The 15,396-nt window shown below is 35.9% G+C and overlaps 1 protein-coding gene across 1 annotated transcript in view; it reads right to left on the bottom strand.

Annotated features, from left to right (window-relative positions):
• Positions 1 to 15,093, bottom strand: part of kcnk2b (potassium channel, subfamily K, member 2b) — a 69,715-nt gene extending 54,622 nt beyond the window's left edge. Inside the window, exon 1 of the mRNA XM_067382933.1 lies at positions 14,788 to 15,093. Coding sequence (XP_067239034.1) covers positions 14,788 to 14,976 — 189 coding nt within the window. The 5' untranslated portion in view covers positions 14,977 to 15,093. The remainder of the gene's footprint in view (positions 1 to 14,787) is intronic.
• Between the last annotated feature and the right edge of the window lie 303 nt (positions 15,094 to 15,396).

Raw genomic sequence — 15,396 nt, 5'->3', positions numbered from 1 at the left:
GACAGCTGAAAACTAATCTCTTTCATGAGCACTTGACCTAATCTTTTTTTTTTTTTTTTTTTTTACTTTTCTTTCATTTATCTATTCTTTCATTTCCTCTCAATCCCTCTCTATTATAGCTTATGATACTCAGACAAGAAGTGCTCACCATACAAGTTTCAGACATTGCTCAATTTACCTCTTCATGTTGACTCGCTTGTTGTATTCCTCACTTGTAAGTCACTTTGGATAAAAGTGTCTGCCAAATGAATAAATGTTAATGTAATTTACAGTATGTTATTGTAATAATGCCATACAAGTTATCTCATTTCATTTGTGGAAACTGATTGCCTTGAACCATTTAATTTTTTAAACCATATATATACTGTAAAAAAAAAACAACTTGAAAAAAGTTCAAATAACTGGTTTTGTTGTGTTGGCTCAGCAAAAATCTATGAAAAAGTCAGTACAACTATGTTTAATACACTTACTCAACACAATCCAGGTGTTTTTCCATAAACTTAAAACGATTAGTTTTGTGAACAAAGCTTTGCAAGTTCAACCAAAAAACTTCTGCTAACTTATTTATTTGAGTTAAGTCAATCTCGTTTAGGGAACTGCCCTCCCATAAGCAAATGCAAATTTTAGAATAAAATGCAACCATTTAGTTATGGTACAGTGAAGAAAAATTGGTGTTTAGTTATTTTAGTTATTTATAACTATATAAATATAATTTAACTCAGTTAAACAAGCTTAATTTAAAATTGTAAATTAATAGTAATTGAATACTATTATTGTAAAATAATGATAATAATTAATATTAATAATTATTATTAAAAATATTATATATTATATAAATTATTGATGTTGTTGTTATTGATATTATTATTATTATTATTATAATTTACAGTATGGCTACTGTATAAATAATATTATTTTACAATGATAATAAAATTAGCATAATTATTATTATTATTATTATTATTATTAATTACAGAGGGTCATGCTGTTATGTTATCCCTTAATGCTTTAACATGAAATCAGGGTGATATGATGATATGCTGGCAGCACTCAAAACAAAAATCAGGCTAAACATAAGTTTTATGTAATTGAATTATATATAAAATTTCCATCCATTTGGATTACATTGTTTTTACATAAACAAACTAATAAACTTAATGTGATTCATATTTGTAAGTCATATGTAAATGAAATAGTTAAGATTTATCTAATAGTATGTCCAGGCTATATAACACTCCTTAGTGTTCATGTGTTTGCGCACTACTGAGTTAAAGTACCATTGAAGCAGTGTCCGAGTTAATGAGATAATTAAGTGATAAATTGAGTGATGATTGACCATTATTGAAGACACCTGATGATAACAAGCAGAATCACCAAAGGAGAAAATCACAATTTTTAAGCCACCATCGTGGAGATGAGGGTTTGCTTTAGTTGGGCTCTTGACCCTTGACTATTTCAAATTAGATTTTGTTTGGGCTGTTGTAACAGCTAGTCAAGCAAAAAAAAAGATGATAAGTGTTGTTGGTTATGTTTTCACATAATCATTATTTGATCTGAATCACTGAACTCATTTAGAGCCCAATCTCTGAGTTAGATTTACATTACAGCAGCACTGTGATTCTACAGCAGAAAATCAGCTTTGTCAATATAATCTGAAAAATCTCTCAAAAGTTCTGATAAGAAAGGTACTGCATTTAGAGACACATACATCAAGAATAAGTCTGTGAATCTCAAAAAACATGTTGCAGTGCATTCTGGGAGCCTCCAATCAAAATTCATCCATGGCTCCCATCATGCATTGCTGCATGAAAAAATTATGAGCTGAATTGTCATTATGTTGAGTTGGCCCAACTTAAAAAAGTTTGTTAAAGAATAGTTGGACCTCTCCAGAAAACTAACAATCTTAAGTTAACTCAACTAACATTTTTTGTATGACTGACAACTTAATTTCAGTCAGTTTAACTGTTATTTACAAAAGTTGAGTAAACAAGAAAAAAGCTAGGGGAAATTAGTACCAAGATTTTTTTTTGTTGTACTGGCTTAAATTTATATATATATATATATATATATATATATATATATATATATATATATATATATATATATATATATATATATATATATATATATATATATATATATATATATATATTATACATTTTCCTAATACATGAACTATCAATATATTAAATGATTTAACGGTATATTACACAGTAAAAAAAAAATCCTAATTTTACGGAAAATAAAAAAAAAACTTCTGTAATTTTAAATTATTGATTGTAATTTTACATAGTTTTAAACATATCTGTAAATTAACAACTTGACTGTTATTTTAAGGATTATATCATTAATGACAAATTACAGTAATTCTCTTGTTTTTATATGTGAAAATTACTGTATTATTTATACAGTATTTTTTTCTGTTTTCTTAAATTACATACAAATTCATGTAAAATTACAAACAATATATGTAAATTAACAACTTGACCATTATTTTAAGGATTTTATCATTAACGACAAATTACAGTAATTCTTATTTTTTAATAGGGGAAAATTACCTTATTTATGATGCCACTAGCTGAGGCCGCATGTATACACGTCGTTGGCCTTCGCAGGCCTCTTTTGTGCCACGCTGGAGTTGGCTTTGTACTCCTCTCGCTTAGAGAGTAAAAGGTATCTCTGAAGTGGCTTACCTCTTGAGGTCGGCTCTTGTACTAAGCCAACTTTGGTCTGGTTTTGTGCATTTGCTGCCTTGAGCTTGGTTTCCTTTAGCTCTAGTCAAGCTAAATAGCTACCCTGTCTATTACTCGGTTCTATTTTGCTCCTAGAACTTTAGTGGCCGCTGGCTGATGCCATGTGCGACGTGTAGGCCTAAGGGCCTCCTTTGTACGCATGCTGGCTTTTTCCCTTTCAGTTTTATTTTACTTTACAGTAAAGGGTCTTATATCGCCGGTTGGCCGGGGGCTCAGGCTGGCTAATGACCTCCTTTGTATTCGGTCTGTCTAGCCTGAACCTCGATAACACTGCCACGAGCTGATGCCACGTGCCTGCTGAGGTTATAGGCCCATGGGGCCTTCTTTAGTGCATGATGGCATACGCTGTACTCCTCTTGCTTAAAGAGTAGAAAGGTGCTTTCACTGAGTACACTGCTTGTTGGATTGTGTTGGATGGGCTGTTTTGTGGGCACTCACAGCTACCTAATTACCTGGTTGGTCATGCGCTCAGCATGTATTGTTTTCAGTTCTTTGGCCTTATGGGCCATCCTGAATACCACCTGGTGTGTTGGGTTGTGATGCTAGTTCTCTATAGAACTCGTAGCTATGTTGTAGGCCCCTTTTGTTTGGCCTGCATGGTTATGTGCCTACAGTACGGTCTGTCTGTTAGGTTGAGCTTTGTACTTCCCTCTGGGTTGACTGAGTAATTGTGCTTAGCTCCCTAAGCTGGTCATTGGTTGTAGACTTCTGTGAAGTCTCCCATTCAGAATGGCCCCAGGCTGGTCTGTGCTCCCCTGTGCCAGGGTTTTTAGCGTACAGCCTCCTCAGCGCTTATCAGAAGATGAGTGGTCTTACTCCCCTCAATACAAGGATTCATAGCACTCAGCTGAGTTCCACTCTCCAGGATGCCCATCTCTGCATGTGGGTTTTATGTTGCTCACTGCCCTTTCACAGTCACTCTTACCTGCTCTCCTCTTTTGGAGTTTGCGCCTGGAGATTCTGTGTATCAGACAAGGTTGGCCGAGACTATATGTGACCCGTCACAGAAACCAGGGACACAAGTCGGCAGCACAACTCTCAAGCAAAATGAGAAAGAAGCATTTTTTTTTCAAAATTGGTGAGTTTCTAGCACGCAGTAGGGGCGTGTCATTGTCTGTGTGTATTTCCATACTGGGAAGCGTGGCTACTTATTATGCAGCGCTCTGGCCAGCTCTAGCTGATATCAAAATTCAATGAAGAACCGTGGCCGTTACACCGAAAATATTTTGAAGTACTTTTTTTTCGACAAGCCGGATGCTTATGAACAAGCGCTCACTGATTCTGAAGACGATCTGAGCGACGATGAAAGCGGCATAATAAGACATTACCTCTCTGGAGTCGGGTAATGCGCCGGCGCATTTTGCAGGATTTTTTTCACATTGCAGCAAAACAGACTTAAAATACTCCGTCATTTTTTGTCATAGAGACATACGTAATATATCAATTGAAACTATAGAATGTCTTTGTTTATTTGTGTACACTCACAATAAAAACAAAATGTTGTGCTTTTTGAAAAATAAAGAATCTCCCTCTGAACGAAGTCCAATCTGATAGTGTTCAGAAAATGAACTGTAACTTAGTGAATACTAATCACAAAAAAAATATATACTTATGTCTGAAAAAACGTTGAAATGTCAAGTTTTAAATCGTGTAAGTCAAATCGAAAACAAACCTTCTGTGTTTATGTAATCTGTATGAAAAGAGAGCCATGTCAGAAGTCTGTGATTCAGCTCATTATCCGTTAATGCGGCCACGCCCATGGAGCAGCGCAATTCATACGCAAATTCAGTCAATACATGCAGGCATCGTCTCAATCGTGTATTTATTGTCTTGAAAAGTGTTTTGAACAGCCATAGTTAGCGATCTCTGTCCTCTGTTAGTTCAGTTAGTTCCTGGATTGCCTATTCTTCTTTAGCAGGGATTTGTGGACTAAAGCTGTACAGAGCGCCCTCCGGCTGTAAGTAGCCTATGAATTGAAAACACCAGCGCTCATAGTGATGACAAAAAATATTGAAGAAATATTACTCCTCTGTATATAAAATTGACAAACATATGAGAATCCATCAATATTTCTCCAAATGCACAGTACATGCTTTTAAGCTAAAAGCCTATATGAAATGCCATAGAGGTAACATTGTTCAGACACTTTGCATCACAGAAATACATTAGGCTATATTTTAAAGTATATAATACCATTATTTTAAATTGTAATAATATTTCACAGTATTGCTGTTTTTTCTGTATGTTTGATATACACCATCACAGAGGGTTTTTTCACAGCCTACCTGACTGAAAGGCCTCATTATTAAGCAAGTCATTTCAGGTCATTATTATGTGATTCTTTTGTCTTCTCATGTGGTATGCCGTCCATGCAGCTTTACAGGGGTATGGCTTATCTAAATGAGATGTAAATGAGCCCAATTGTCACTCCTAGCAGGTGAGAACTGCAACTTTAGAGGCGTTTTTCTCCCTATAGAGCTTTCTTGAGTGCCTACCTTCAAATGGCCACAACTTCTCCAAATATTATCAGATTTCCATGTGTTACATATCGTTGGAGACTACACTTTCAGAATCTGTGAATAACTCAAAATGCCCCAGAACCGACTTGTGTCCCTACTTTCCGTGACTGGTCACATATTTGGCTTTCGCTAAATTAGTACGGCCTCCTTGGTGGCATCAGGGGTGAATTTTTCCCCCAAGTGACTGGCCGGGGTTCCTCTGGTTCCCTGGCCACATTCCCTTTAAGTGATCACTTCCTATGGGTTGTCGGTCCCAGATGCCTTGAGCAGCCTTGGCAGGCCTTTTACGAAAGGCCTCTTTAGGCTCAGCTTGGGCAGTTGGCTGTAGGGAATGCTGTCACTGTCAGCCTTTGGAGAGTTGCTCCCAGTTTTTCCCTGGAACTGCCGGACGTTTGTCCAGACTTTTAGGGCATGCACTCTCCTCTAGCATGGCGGCGTGGGTATATCATTCCCCATAGAAAAAAAAAAAAAAAACACTAAATGACTGGCAGCTACGTCTGCCAAACAAAAAACGTAAAATTAATAATAATTTAAAAAAGGAAAATAACTATTTTGGAATTGTTTTCCACTAAAACTTTTAATGATAATTTCTATAAAATTATTGTTTTTGCACTTTATTTGAATTAAGAAATTTTACTTTAATTTTACGGGTTTTGTTTGGCAGCCGTAGCTGCCAGTCAATTACCTTTACCTTTTTTTACAGTGTAGAAAATACACAGAATAAAATATTGTTTAAATATATTAAAATATATTGAATAATACCTAAGGAATTTGTGCTTTCATATATTGAAAAATATGTGACAATATATTTACTTATATATCATAATGTATGTAATTTCATATTCAGTAATACACTTCATAACATATGCAGTACCTTATTTTATCACATGTACAACTATGTGTACAAACATATTGAACATATATTTACTTATGCAGTATATATATAAACACATATATAGAAACATATACTAAAATATATTTCAAAATTATTAAAGGTGCAATATGTAATATTTTCTGTCCGCTAGAGGTCGCTAGAGGCCTATTCAAAACAAAGGCGTAGCTTGATGACAAGTTTGAGCACGGAATCTTGGGACATGTGGTCTTCACCTCACAGCCGGTGGAAAAGAATTGGGATAGGACTCGGGAAGAAATCATGGATGCGATTATTAACGTTACTGAAGTATGTAGCAGAGCAGGACCGAGTGTTGCAAAATTTTATAACGTTACTCTGTGCGTTCGCTTGGTGGCTGCTGTGAAACATTTGTAAAAATTATTTCTTTGCAGGTTTTATATAAAATGGTATTTAATAAGAGTAGTCATAAGCATATTTCAAGTGTGTGCCAATAAATACATTTTTACAATGGTTTGTTGTACATGCAGATTATATTTTAAGTTAAGCGTAATCAATGAGTTTACAAGACTGCTTTATTCTTTCTATAGGCCTAGGACGTAGGAACCTATGAATCGGCTTTTTGAATTGGTTCATTGAGCCGAACTGTCCGAAAAGAACCGGTCCGTGGAAATGAATTGGAATTTGCATCTCTAGCCTCAATATGCACACCAGTAATGTTTTTTTTCTGATGTACTTTTATAAAAGCTACTTAAATATTCTAATTGAACTAAGGTCTAATCCTGGCCCTGTCTGTGAAACCGGGCCTATGTGCTTCATATACAGTATATAGCTAGTTAACAATAGTACAAGCACACCTGCATGTACTAAAGTATTTAGCAAAGAGAGTATTAATGTGCTGAAGAATGCACAACCATTACTTTTTAAATAAAGTATCATATAAATATTACAGAATTCGGCCAATCGTCAACAGGCTCTACTCTTCAGCACAACGGTAACCCCAAAAACTCAAACATACCAGAAACTCTTTTAAATTCCAAAAGCCGAAGGCACAGGTAAACAGAGTAATCCAAATAAACCAAGCAGAACACAAAAACCATGAAAGCAAGAAAACCAGGGTAGTGCCTACAAATGCAGTACAAACACTTTCAAGACCTAGCAAAGGAGTGACTGTCCCTGCGTTCCAATGTCCATACTATCCATCCTAAATAGTATGTGAGATTAAAATAAGTGTGTCCCAAAGCATAGTATGTTGAAAAGAGTATGCCAAAAGTCCCCGGATGGTCTACTATTTCCGGTAGATTTTCGAAGTGTGTATCCGTGCACGCTATAGAGGCTAATATTGCCCACAACCCATTGCGCATTGGATGAGGATTCAGTTCAGAACTACAAACACGAGTAAAAAGAGTTAAAAAACTACAAAACATGGCGGATATGCGCGATCGACGCTGAGAGATTTGAGTGACTAATAATCAGTTTAACCTGATAGAAAATATATATTTAATGTTACCCGTGTTATTTTTCATCTGCAAAACCAATGTGGACTTTTATAAAGATCCGAATGGCCATTAACTTTTAAATGCATCATTATGCATTAATATGAGGGGAGTTCGCCACATGAAAGACCGGCGACTGCAGATCAACGTGCTGCATTTCTCTCCGATACGGTAGGAAATTAGCTAAATGAAATGTGGAGGATGACTGACAGGCCAGTTTACGGTGACAGGATGCGACAGAGAGAAAAGACGCGATTGTATGACGTGTTAGTATGTCCCAAAGCTTGTCTACTTGTCTACACTCAAAAGTAAGTACTTTTTGTTCACAGAAAGAGTACATACTTTTAGGGCGTAGTATAAGTAGGCGAATTGGAACGCAGCATGTGTGAACTAGATTTACATAAGGTGGGCTAATGAGGCTAAAAATAATTGTTTTCAGCTAAAAACAATGAGTACTGATGAGTCCATGCAATGGATTATGGGGGATGTAGTCTTTGATGAAAATGGCAATGAACAGAGGAGTGCCCTCTGGTGGCTCTCAAGGGCACTCTAGCACAAGACCGTAACAGAAACACGCTGGGAACAAAAAAATCTGTTGTAACTCATTCCGTGAATGTTTATATAGGTGTGTACAATACATTCTCATTTATATGGGAACATGTATGTACAATGTATGTACACAATAAAGGATAAAACTTTATGAATATTACATGTAATGCTATTTTAATCTTCATTTCTAAATATTGTATATGTATCAATATATAGCCATATATGGTCAATTCATATATTGCAGTACATTGAAGAATATAAGCACTAGTTTCCCATATATGGAAATGTATTATGTAATATACTTCATTATATTTTGCAGTATATTACCATATATTTTTGTTACGTAAGAGATAACTGTCCCAAGTCTCAGCCAAATATTAACACATAACCAGCCCTGAACTGGGCCAGAACAAGTTTTAATAGTGGTGCTGAATCTCAGCCATGAATCCATACATAGGCAGTAAAACACATTCACACCAATAGACAATTTAGTGTCTGCAATTCACACATCTTTGAATTGCAAGAGTATACAGATCAAAGGGAAAGACCTTCTGGGACTTGAACCAGGGACATTCTTGCTGCAAGGTGAAAATGCTTCCCGCTGAGCCATTGTGCTGCTCTTAAAAGCAACCATAAAATACAGATACATGTACTGAATATGTTTTGTTTTGTTTTTAATAAAAAAAATAGGTACAAACCCTTCTTTTTTTTTTTCTTTTTTTTTTTGTATGTTTGGATAGATGCTGAAATATACAACACAAGCAACATCCTCAGTGAACAATGCTCAGTGTTTGAGTCCAATCTGCAGTGTTAAAGGGACAGTTCACCCCAAAATCATCATTTACTCACCCCCAAGTTGTTCCAAACCTCTACGAATTTCTTTGTTGAACTTCTGAACAAAAAAGAAGATATTCTGAAGAATGTCGATAACCAGTTGTGGGGCACCCTAGACTTCCACAATATTTTTTTCCATACTATGGAAGTCAATGGTGGTCCCCAAATGTTTGGTTACAAACATTCTTCAAAATATCTTCCTTTATGTTTAGCAGAACAAAGAAATTTATACAGGTTTGGAACAACTTGAGGGTGAGTAAATTATGACAGAATTTTTGGGTGAACTATCCCTTTAAGAGAAACACTGAAGCAGTCTTGAAGTTAATGAGAAAGTGATTAACTGATTATTGAGCATTAGTAAAATCAACTGCAAATAAACAAAGACATTAAATCTGTCAATATCTGAGCACAGGATAAAAAAACTCCAAAAAACAGCATTACCAGCTTCACTTATTACTAACCAGATTAACTTTATTTCTGTATACATCTACAGAAGTTCTCATTGAAAATAAAGAGAAGTTTATTCAGAGGTTATTAACATTAAGACGTTTAGTTAATGTTGATGTTTTAATTAAAATTGTTTATTTGAAATCACAATATGGTGAGCAGTGTTTGCTTGGTCGGCTCTTGACTCTATTTTTAAATCAATTCTCTTTCATCAATTACAATGTGAGCACTTTGTGAGCACTGTGCATTGATAATGAAACAGACTAATGATTGCAATTGAGACATTCAAGCAATTGTCTTAAAGTGGCTAAACTCATTAGCTTTTGTGTTAAAGTAATACAACAACCTGAACAAAATTTATATTAAACAAATGTAGCATTTATGAGAGAAACAGCTCTAAGCAACAGCATGAAGAGCAATCACCTTAAAATTGACATCTTTTGTTCAAGAGTCATTCAATGGTTATTCAGATGTATAGACATCAACACTCATCATACAAACCTCAACAATGGTGACAATCAACAATATTCAATATATGTATAAAAACTTCAGATAAAAAGATCACCTCTGCATATTACTAAGCAAGCTTACAAAACACAGTGAAAACAACAGCAAAAATAAAAGCAGAAAACAGTAAGAAAATTCATCTGCATTATTTATTAACACTGCAGTTTTGTACCTATAATGCATTGCAGCATTTTTTATTGATGCCTGTGTGTCTAAAGGATCCAGTAGCTCAAAACATTTTGTGCACATGTTTTTATTCTCTTTCAGAATATCTGATTGTTTTAATGCTGTTGGATCTAACACTGCAAGTTTCACATTGGGTTGGTGGCACAAGTTAAAATAAAATGAATAACATCACCATTATCAATACTTAAGAGATTTTAGGTGAGATCATTAAAAGCTCACTTTATGATGTTTTTGTTATCATCAACAAGGAGCTGACAACACTTGCCCTCATATGATCTTAGCTTTCTTTGTTATTATAAGAATTTTTTTATAAACACACAGATAGAGCTAAAAATTAACACAAAATATGCATGGACCAAGAGCTCAACTAAAACAAACAATGATCACCACAATGGTGACTTCAAATGAAGCATTAAAAAAAAAACAAACAAAAAAAAACAACAACATCTAAATCTCTATTAACTCTCAATTAGAACTTTTAGAGATAAAAGTCAATCTGGTTTGTAACAAGTGAAGCTGGTAATGCTGTTTTTGGAGTCATCTTAATCATCTTCTTACTGAGATCTTGAATAGACTTCATGCGGCACTGCACATACCAAACGGGCGAGGGTTGCTGAGTACAATTGGGGGTGGAATTGAAAACACAGCCGTCAAGTCGGACACTTTTTGCTTCCTGTAGTGATGCTCACACAGTGTTTGCGTACTTTATCACAGACAATGTGGATTAGATGCAATATTTGTCAAATTCACAGACATTTCAGACGTTTTCATGAAGCAACAGAAACACTTTTTATGTATTGCTTAATACAGCGCCATCTGTACAAGAATAAAGTTCAACATAAGCCTATAAATTTAAATACCAATAAAGTGGGTCTTTACCAGTGCAGCTGGATTCATCCTCGTACTAGTAGGGCTGTGATGGTGGGGGGTGGGTGTGTGGGTGTGTGTGTGTGTGTGTGGGGGGGGTGGTTTATATATATATATATATATATATATATATATATATATATATGTATATATATATTAGAGGTTGCGTTAGACTTGCGTTTCGCCGTCATTTTGATGGACAGGATCGTAAAAAAAAATCCATCATAATCATTAATTACCCGTCATTTTAATTTTTATATTTTAATGATAAGACATTGTATTCACAAACTTACAAGATAAGCAAATAGGCATAGGCTATGCATTTATTTATACTATGAAAAGAAAGTTGATCAAAGACTGCGTCACTTTTAGTTTTCATCTTGAACACTTGTCACGGATTGTGAGTGAATGCAATCGAATGCCATTTGTTGACCATCAACTTATAGTCAGCAAGAAAAATACTTTTAGTTTTCATCTAGAACACTTGTCACGGATTGTGAGTGAATGCAATCGAATGCCATTTGTTGACCATCAACTTATAGTCAGCAAGAAAAATAACAAAACTTAATTATGTAGGTAAGCATAAGTAACTTTATTATTATACAATTTACTTAAACTAGGGTGCTCGTCTGTGTGTAATCAAGTGCATCGATTTTATTTAATTCTAGAGACTGAACTCGCGTTCTGCTGCCACACTGGAGCGCACTCACCACCTACTGGACGGGGGTGGGAATTACAACAAGCTTACATACAAACTACATAATTTGTCAAAATGACAGACAGGCTGCAGTCACTGCTTTTTCAGTCACTGCTAAAAAAAATTCCATCAAAGGCAGAACATTTTTGGTTAACGCAATCTCTGAATATAAATATAAATATATATTATATATGATGTCACACTAACGCTGGTGACACTCTACGACCGCGGTGGCAACTTCACCACCGTGGTGGCGCAGTTGTCATATCTACCATCACAGCCCTACGTACTAGACGAAGTGCTCTTACAAACTCCATCATTTGAGTACTTTCAGCCCTGCCCAATGCATTCAGCCATATTGCGGCATCAGCCCATTTCACAGCATGGTTTCTCGGCTGTCACAGTGGATGCGTTAAAGTGGACACAAAGTCGTGACATTAGAGATATACTGAATATTACGAAAGCCAAATATTAATTCATGTGCATCCATAATCTTGTTTTCTTCATAGTAAAATGGCAGTGATGCACAAAGGAAATATGTTATAGACAGTATACATCAAACGGAAATTGTAATGCGTTAGCACGTGAAAGTTTCTCGTGAGCACGTGAATGTTTCTTATGAGCATGCCAAAGTTTCCTGTGCGTATGCGAAAGTCGTTATACAATAGATTTTTGTTTTATTAAAATATTCTAAAAGTATCTGTATCTTATGTCTATGATTAAGGGCAGCACAGTGGGAAACACTGTCACCTCGCAGTCCCTACTGAGCCAGAAGGTTTTTCCCTTGTATCTGGATTCCCTCACAATCCAAAGATGTGTGAATTACAGGTACTAAAGTGTCTTTTGGTGTGAATGTGTTTTTTACTGTCTATGGGTGGATTCATGGCGGAGAATTTTTTGTGGCTCAGTTTTTGGGGTTTCTGGTTAAAGACTAGTGTTGATGTGGTTTACCGAAGGCTGAGATTTGGTACAACTATTAAAGTTTGTTTTGGCCTATTTCTGGGATGGTTATGGGTTATTATATGGCTTGGGCCAGTTATGGCTCATGTGTGGCTCATGTCTGTAGTCCAGATCTGGAGCATCCCACAGCCGTCATTCTTTGCTGTATGTGGGCCGAGTGGATCTGGTTGTAGCCCGGAGCTGAGCCAGACACAGGGCCATCGCCAGCTTATAGAATGGAGGGCATTTCGTTTTCATAGGGGGGCACATAGTGATCTAAGAAACAGACATTCACCAAAACAATAACATCCTGTATTTAACCTAATATAACTGAAATAGATCAAATTCTATATTAAAACAACTCAAAATATGAATTTTCTGATCATAAGTGGAGGGTGAACCAACACCATGTATATTCCATTTAAAAACATTTAAATAGTTTTCTTTGAAACCGTTTCAAGTTACATGTCACCGCACAACCTACACATCCAAGCATAAATGATAAATTATTTGTTATTAAAGCAACGACATTCACAAACCACTGTTAATTTTAACAGAAAAGTAAGCATAGCCTACTATATGCAGGATTTGGCACGGCAGAAAGCTGCAAAGAGCACTCCTTTTCTAATCATTAAAAAGCTATTATTCATCTCCATCGTGACCTCACAAAGTTCCGTTATAATCAATGAACCTGACTGCACAATGAATCTCTTATTTACATAACTGCTTGTTATAATGAGAGGATTTGCGAGTTTGCAGTACTCAGAATCCACTCAAAACAGAGTTTCGCCAATATTCTTTTATTATGGAGAAAACTGAACCTAGACCAGCAGTTATTGGCAGCTTTTTCTAAAAGCAATCATAAGCATATGGAAGCTTGTTTCCACATAGGAAATAAGACATTTGAAAGATGGTCTAATTGCGACTTTTTATCTCACAGTTTAATATTTTCTCACAACTGTGAGTTTACATTTTGCAATTCAGACTTTTTTTCTCACAATTGCAAGTTTATATCTCACAATTCTGACTAATTTTCTCAGAGATCCAATCCTGAGGGGAAAAAAGACTTTACAACTTGCAACTTAATTCTGAGTTTATATCATGCAATTCTGAGAAAAAAAGTCAGAATTGTGAGATAAAAATGTGCAATTACCTTTTTTTTTATTTTTTATTCTGTGGCAGAAACAAGCTTCCATAGCAGCAGTAGCAGGCAACTGAATGAGAAAATGGCACTGCCCCCCACTGGCCATACAACAATTGCTATGTGGGGCAAAGGGTAAGAACACATTTCCCAAACATTAGAAAAACGTGAAGGGCATCATCAACAAGCATCATCAACTCAAAGAACAGGGCACCTGTCCAAAATTGATGTAATCCACTAAACACTTTTTATTTTAACACAAAAAGCTGCATCTTATACATTAACCACCCACAAACTGGTTTAACAGGTGCAATCACCACTGAAGTAGCACTGCACAATAAGAGCAGGTCACTGCTGCATCCTCCAAAATATTGCACTCTTAATCGGCCCCAAAGAACTGCACTATGCAAATTGCGTTCAGCACAGACTTTGTGGGCATGTTTATGCCGTTGCCTGATCTGGACAATTCCTTTAGTGAATCTAGTAAACTATCACACTGTACCAAAGAGGGAGGAGAAGGGATGCTGGAAAACTGTTGTGGAACAGAGGTAAGTTGGCCATTAGGTAAATTATCTGTGTGTTCATCCTGAACTTTGTTAATAAACATTGTTTCTCATCCCTTCAAGCAAGCAGCCCGACCACTGCACAATGCAACATACTTGCTCTTATTATAATCAACTAGTGCACTTGTATTATATACAGCTTTCTTAACTGTAATGCATATGACCTAGTAGAGTCTGGATTGTAACATTTCAATGTCCAGGTCTAGGACACAAGGTAATGCTGTGTTTTCTTTTCTTTCTTTTTTTTTTTTACATTAATTTGCAAATGTGAATATCAGCATAAGGTGTCAAATTGAAAGGGATCAGACAGTCCATACAATATACTTGTCATCCCACAGATGCCAGTGCTCCGACAGATAAGCAACCTAAAATGTGTAACCCAGTAGCCCAATATGTGTTCTGTCCAATATTTGGTTTGTGTGCAAGTCTGCTGTTTTACCTTCACTAAGTATTCCAGATCTGAGGAGTTGACACAGCGATGCTGCTCAAGGAATTCCAGTTTTTCCACTAAGATGGCGAGTTTCTGTGATGTCTCGTGAGGCTGTTCCAGCTCTTTAAACACAGTTGCTCCAAGAATCAAGTACAGCACCACCAGCAGGAAGACACTCAGCACTGTTTTCCAGCGCATGACTGTTATACGAGGCTCAAAGTCTTCTGGAGGCTTCAGCAGAACTGGCTGAGCAGAGAATGAGAGACGAGGTTTGGAGTTATGAATGGCTGTTTTAGGATCAAGGAGGTCAGGAGCAGCCACTAAAAAGAAGAGACATAAGATATCAGTCTTTAAAATTTGCACAGAACAGAATAAAGTTGTAATGTCAAAATGAATAAATGTGCTTACTAATTACATACATTTTACAGTGTTAAACATGTTTAAATCATCTCAAACCTTACTTTTATGTTTTTAGCAGTACCCAAAGCAACATACAGGATTGCTACATGTGGCACAATGAATATGGCACAATGCAACATGCTAGTACCCAAAAGTTTATGCTACTTTTGGGTACTAGTTAATTTTAGCAACCATGCTACTTTTCCATATGAAAAACAA

Source organism: Chanodichthys erythropterus, chromosome 4 (assembly GCF_024489055.1).
Source record: "Chanodichthys erythropterus isolate Z2021 chromosome 4, ASM2448905v1, whole genome shotgun sequence".
Taxonomy (NCBI): domain Eukaryota; kingdom Metazoa; phylum Chordata; class Actinopteri; order Cypriniformes; family Xenocyprididae; genus Chanodichthys; species Chanodichthys erythropterus.
The sequence above is the reverse complement of the archived record's forward strand: the minus strand, read 5'-3'. Positions and strand labels throughout refer to the sequence as shown.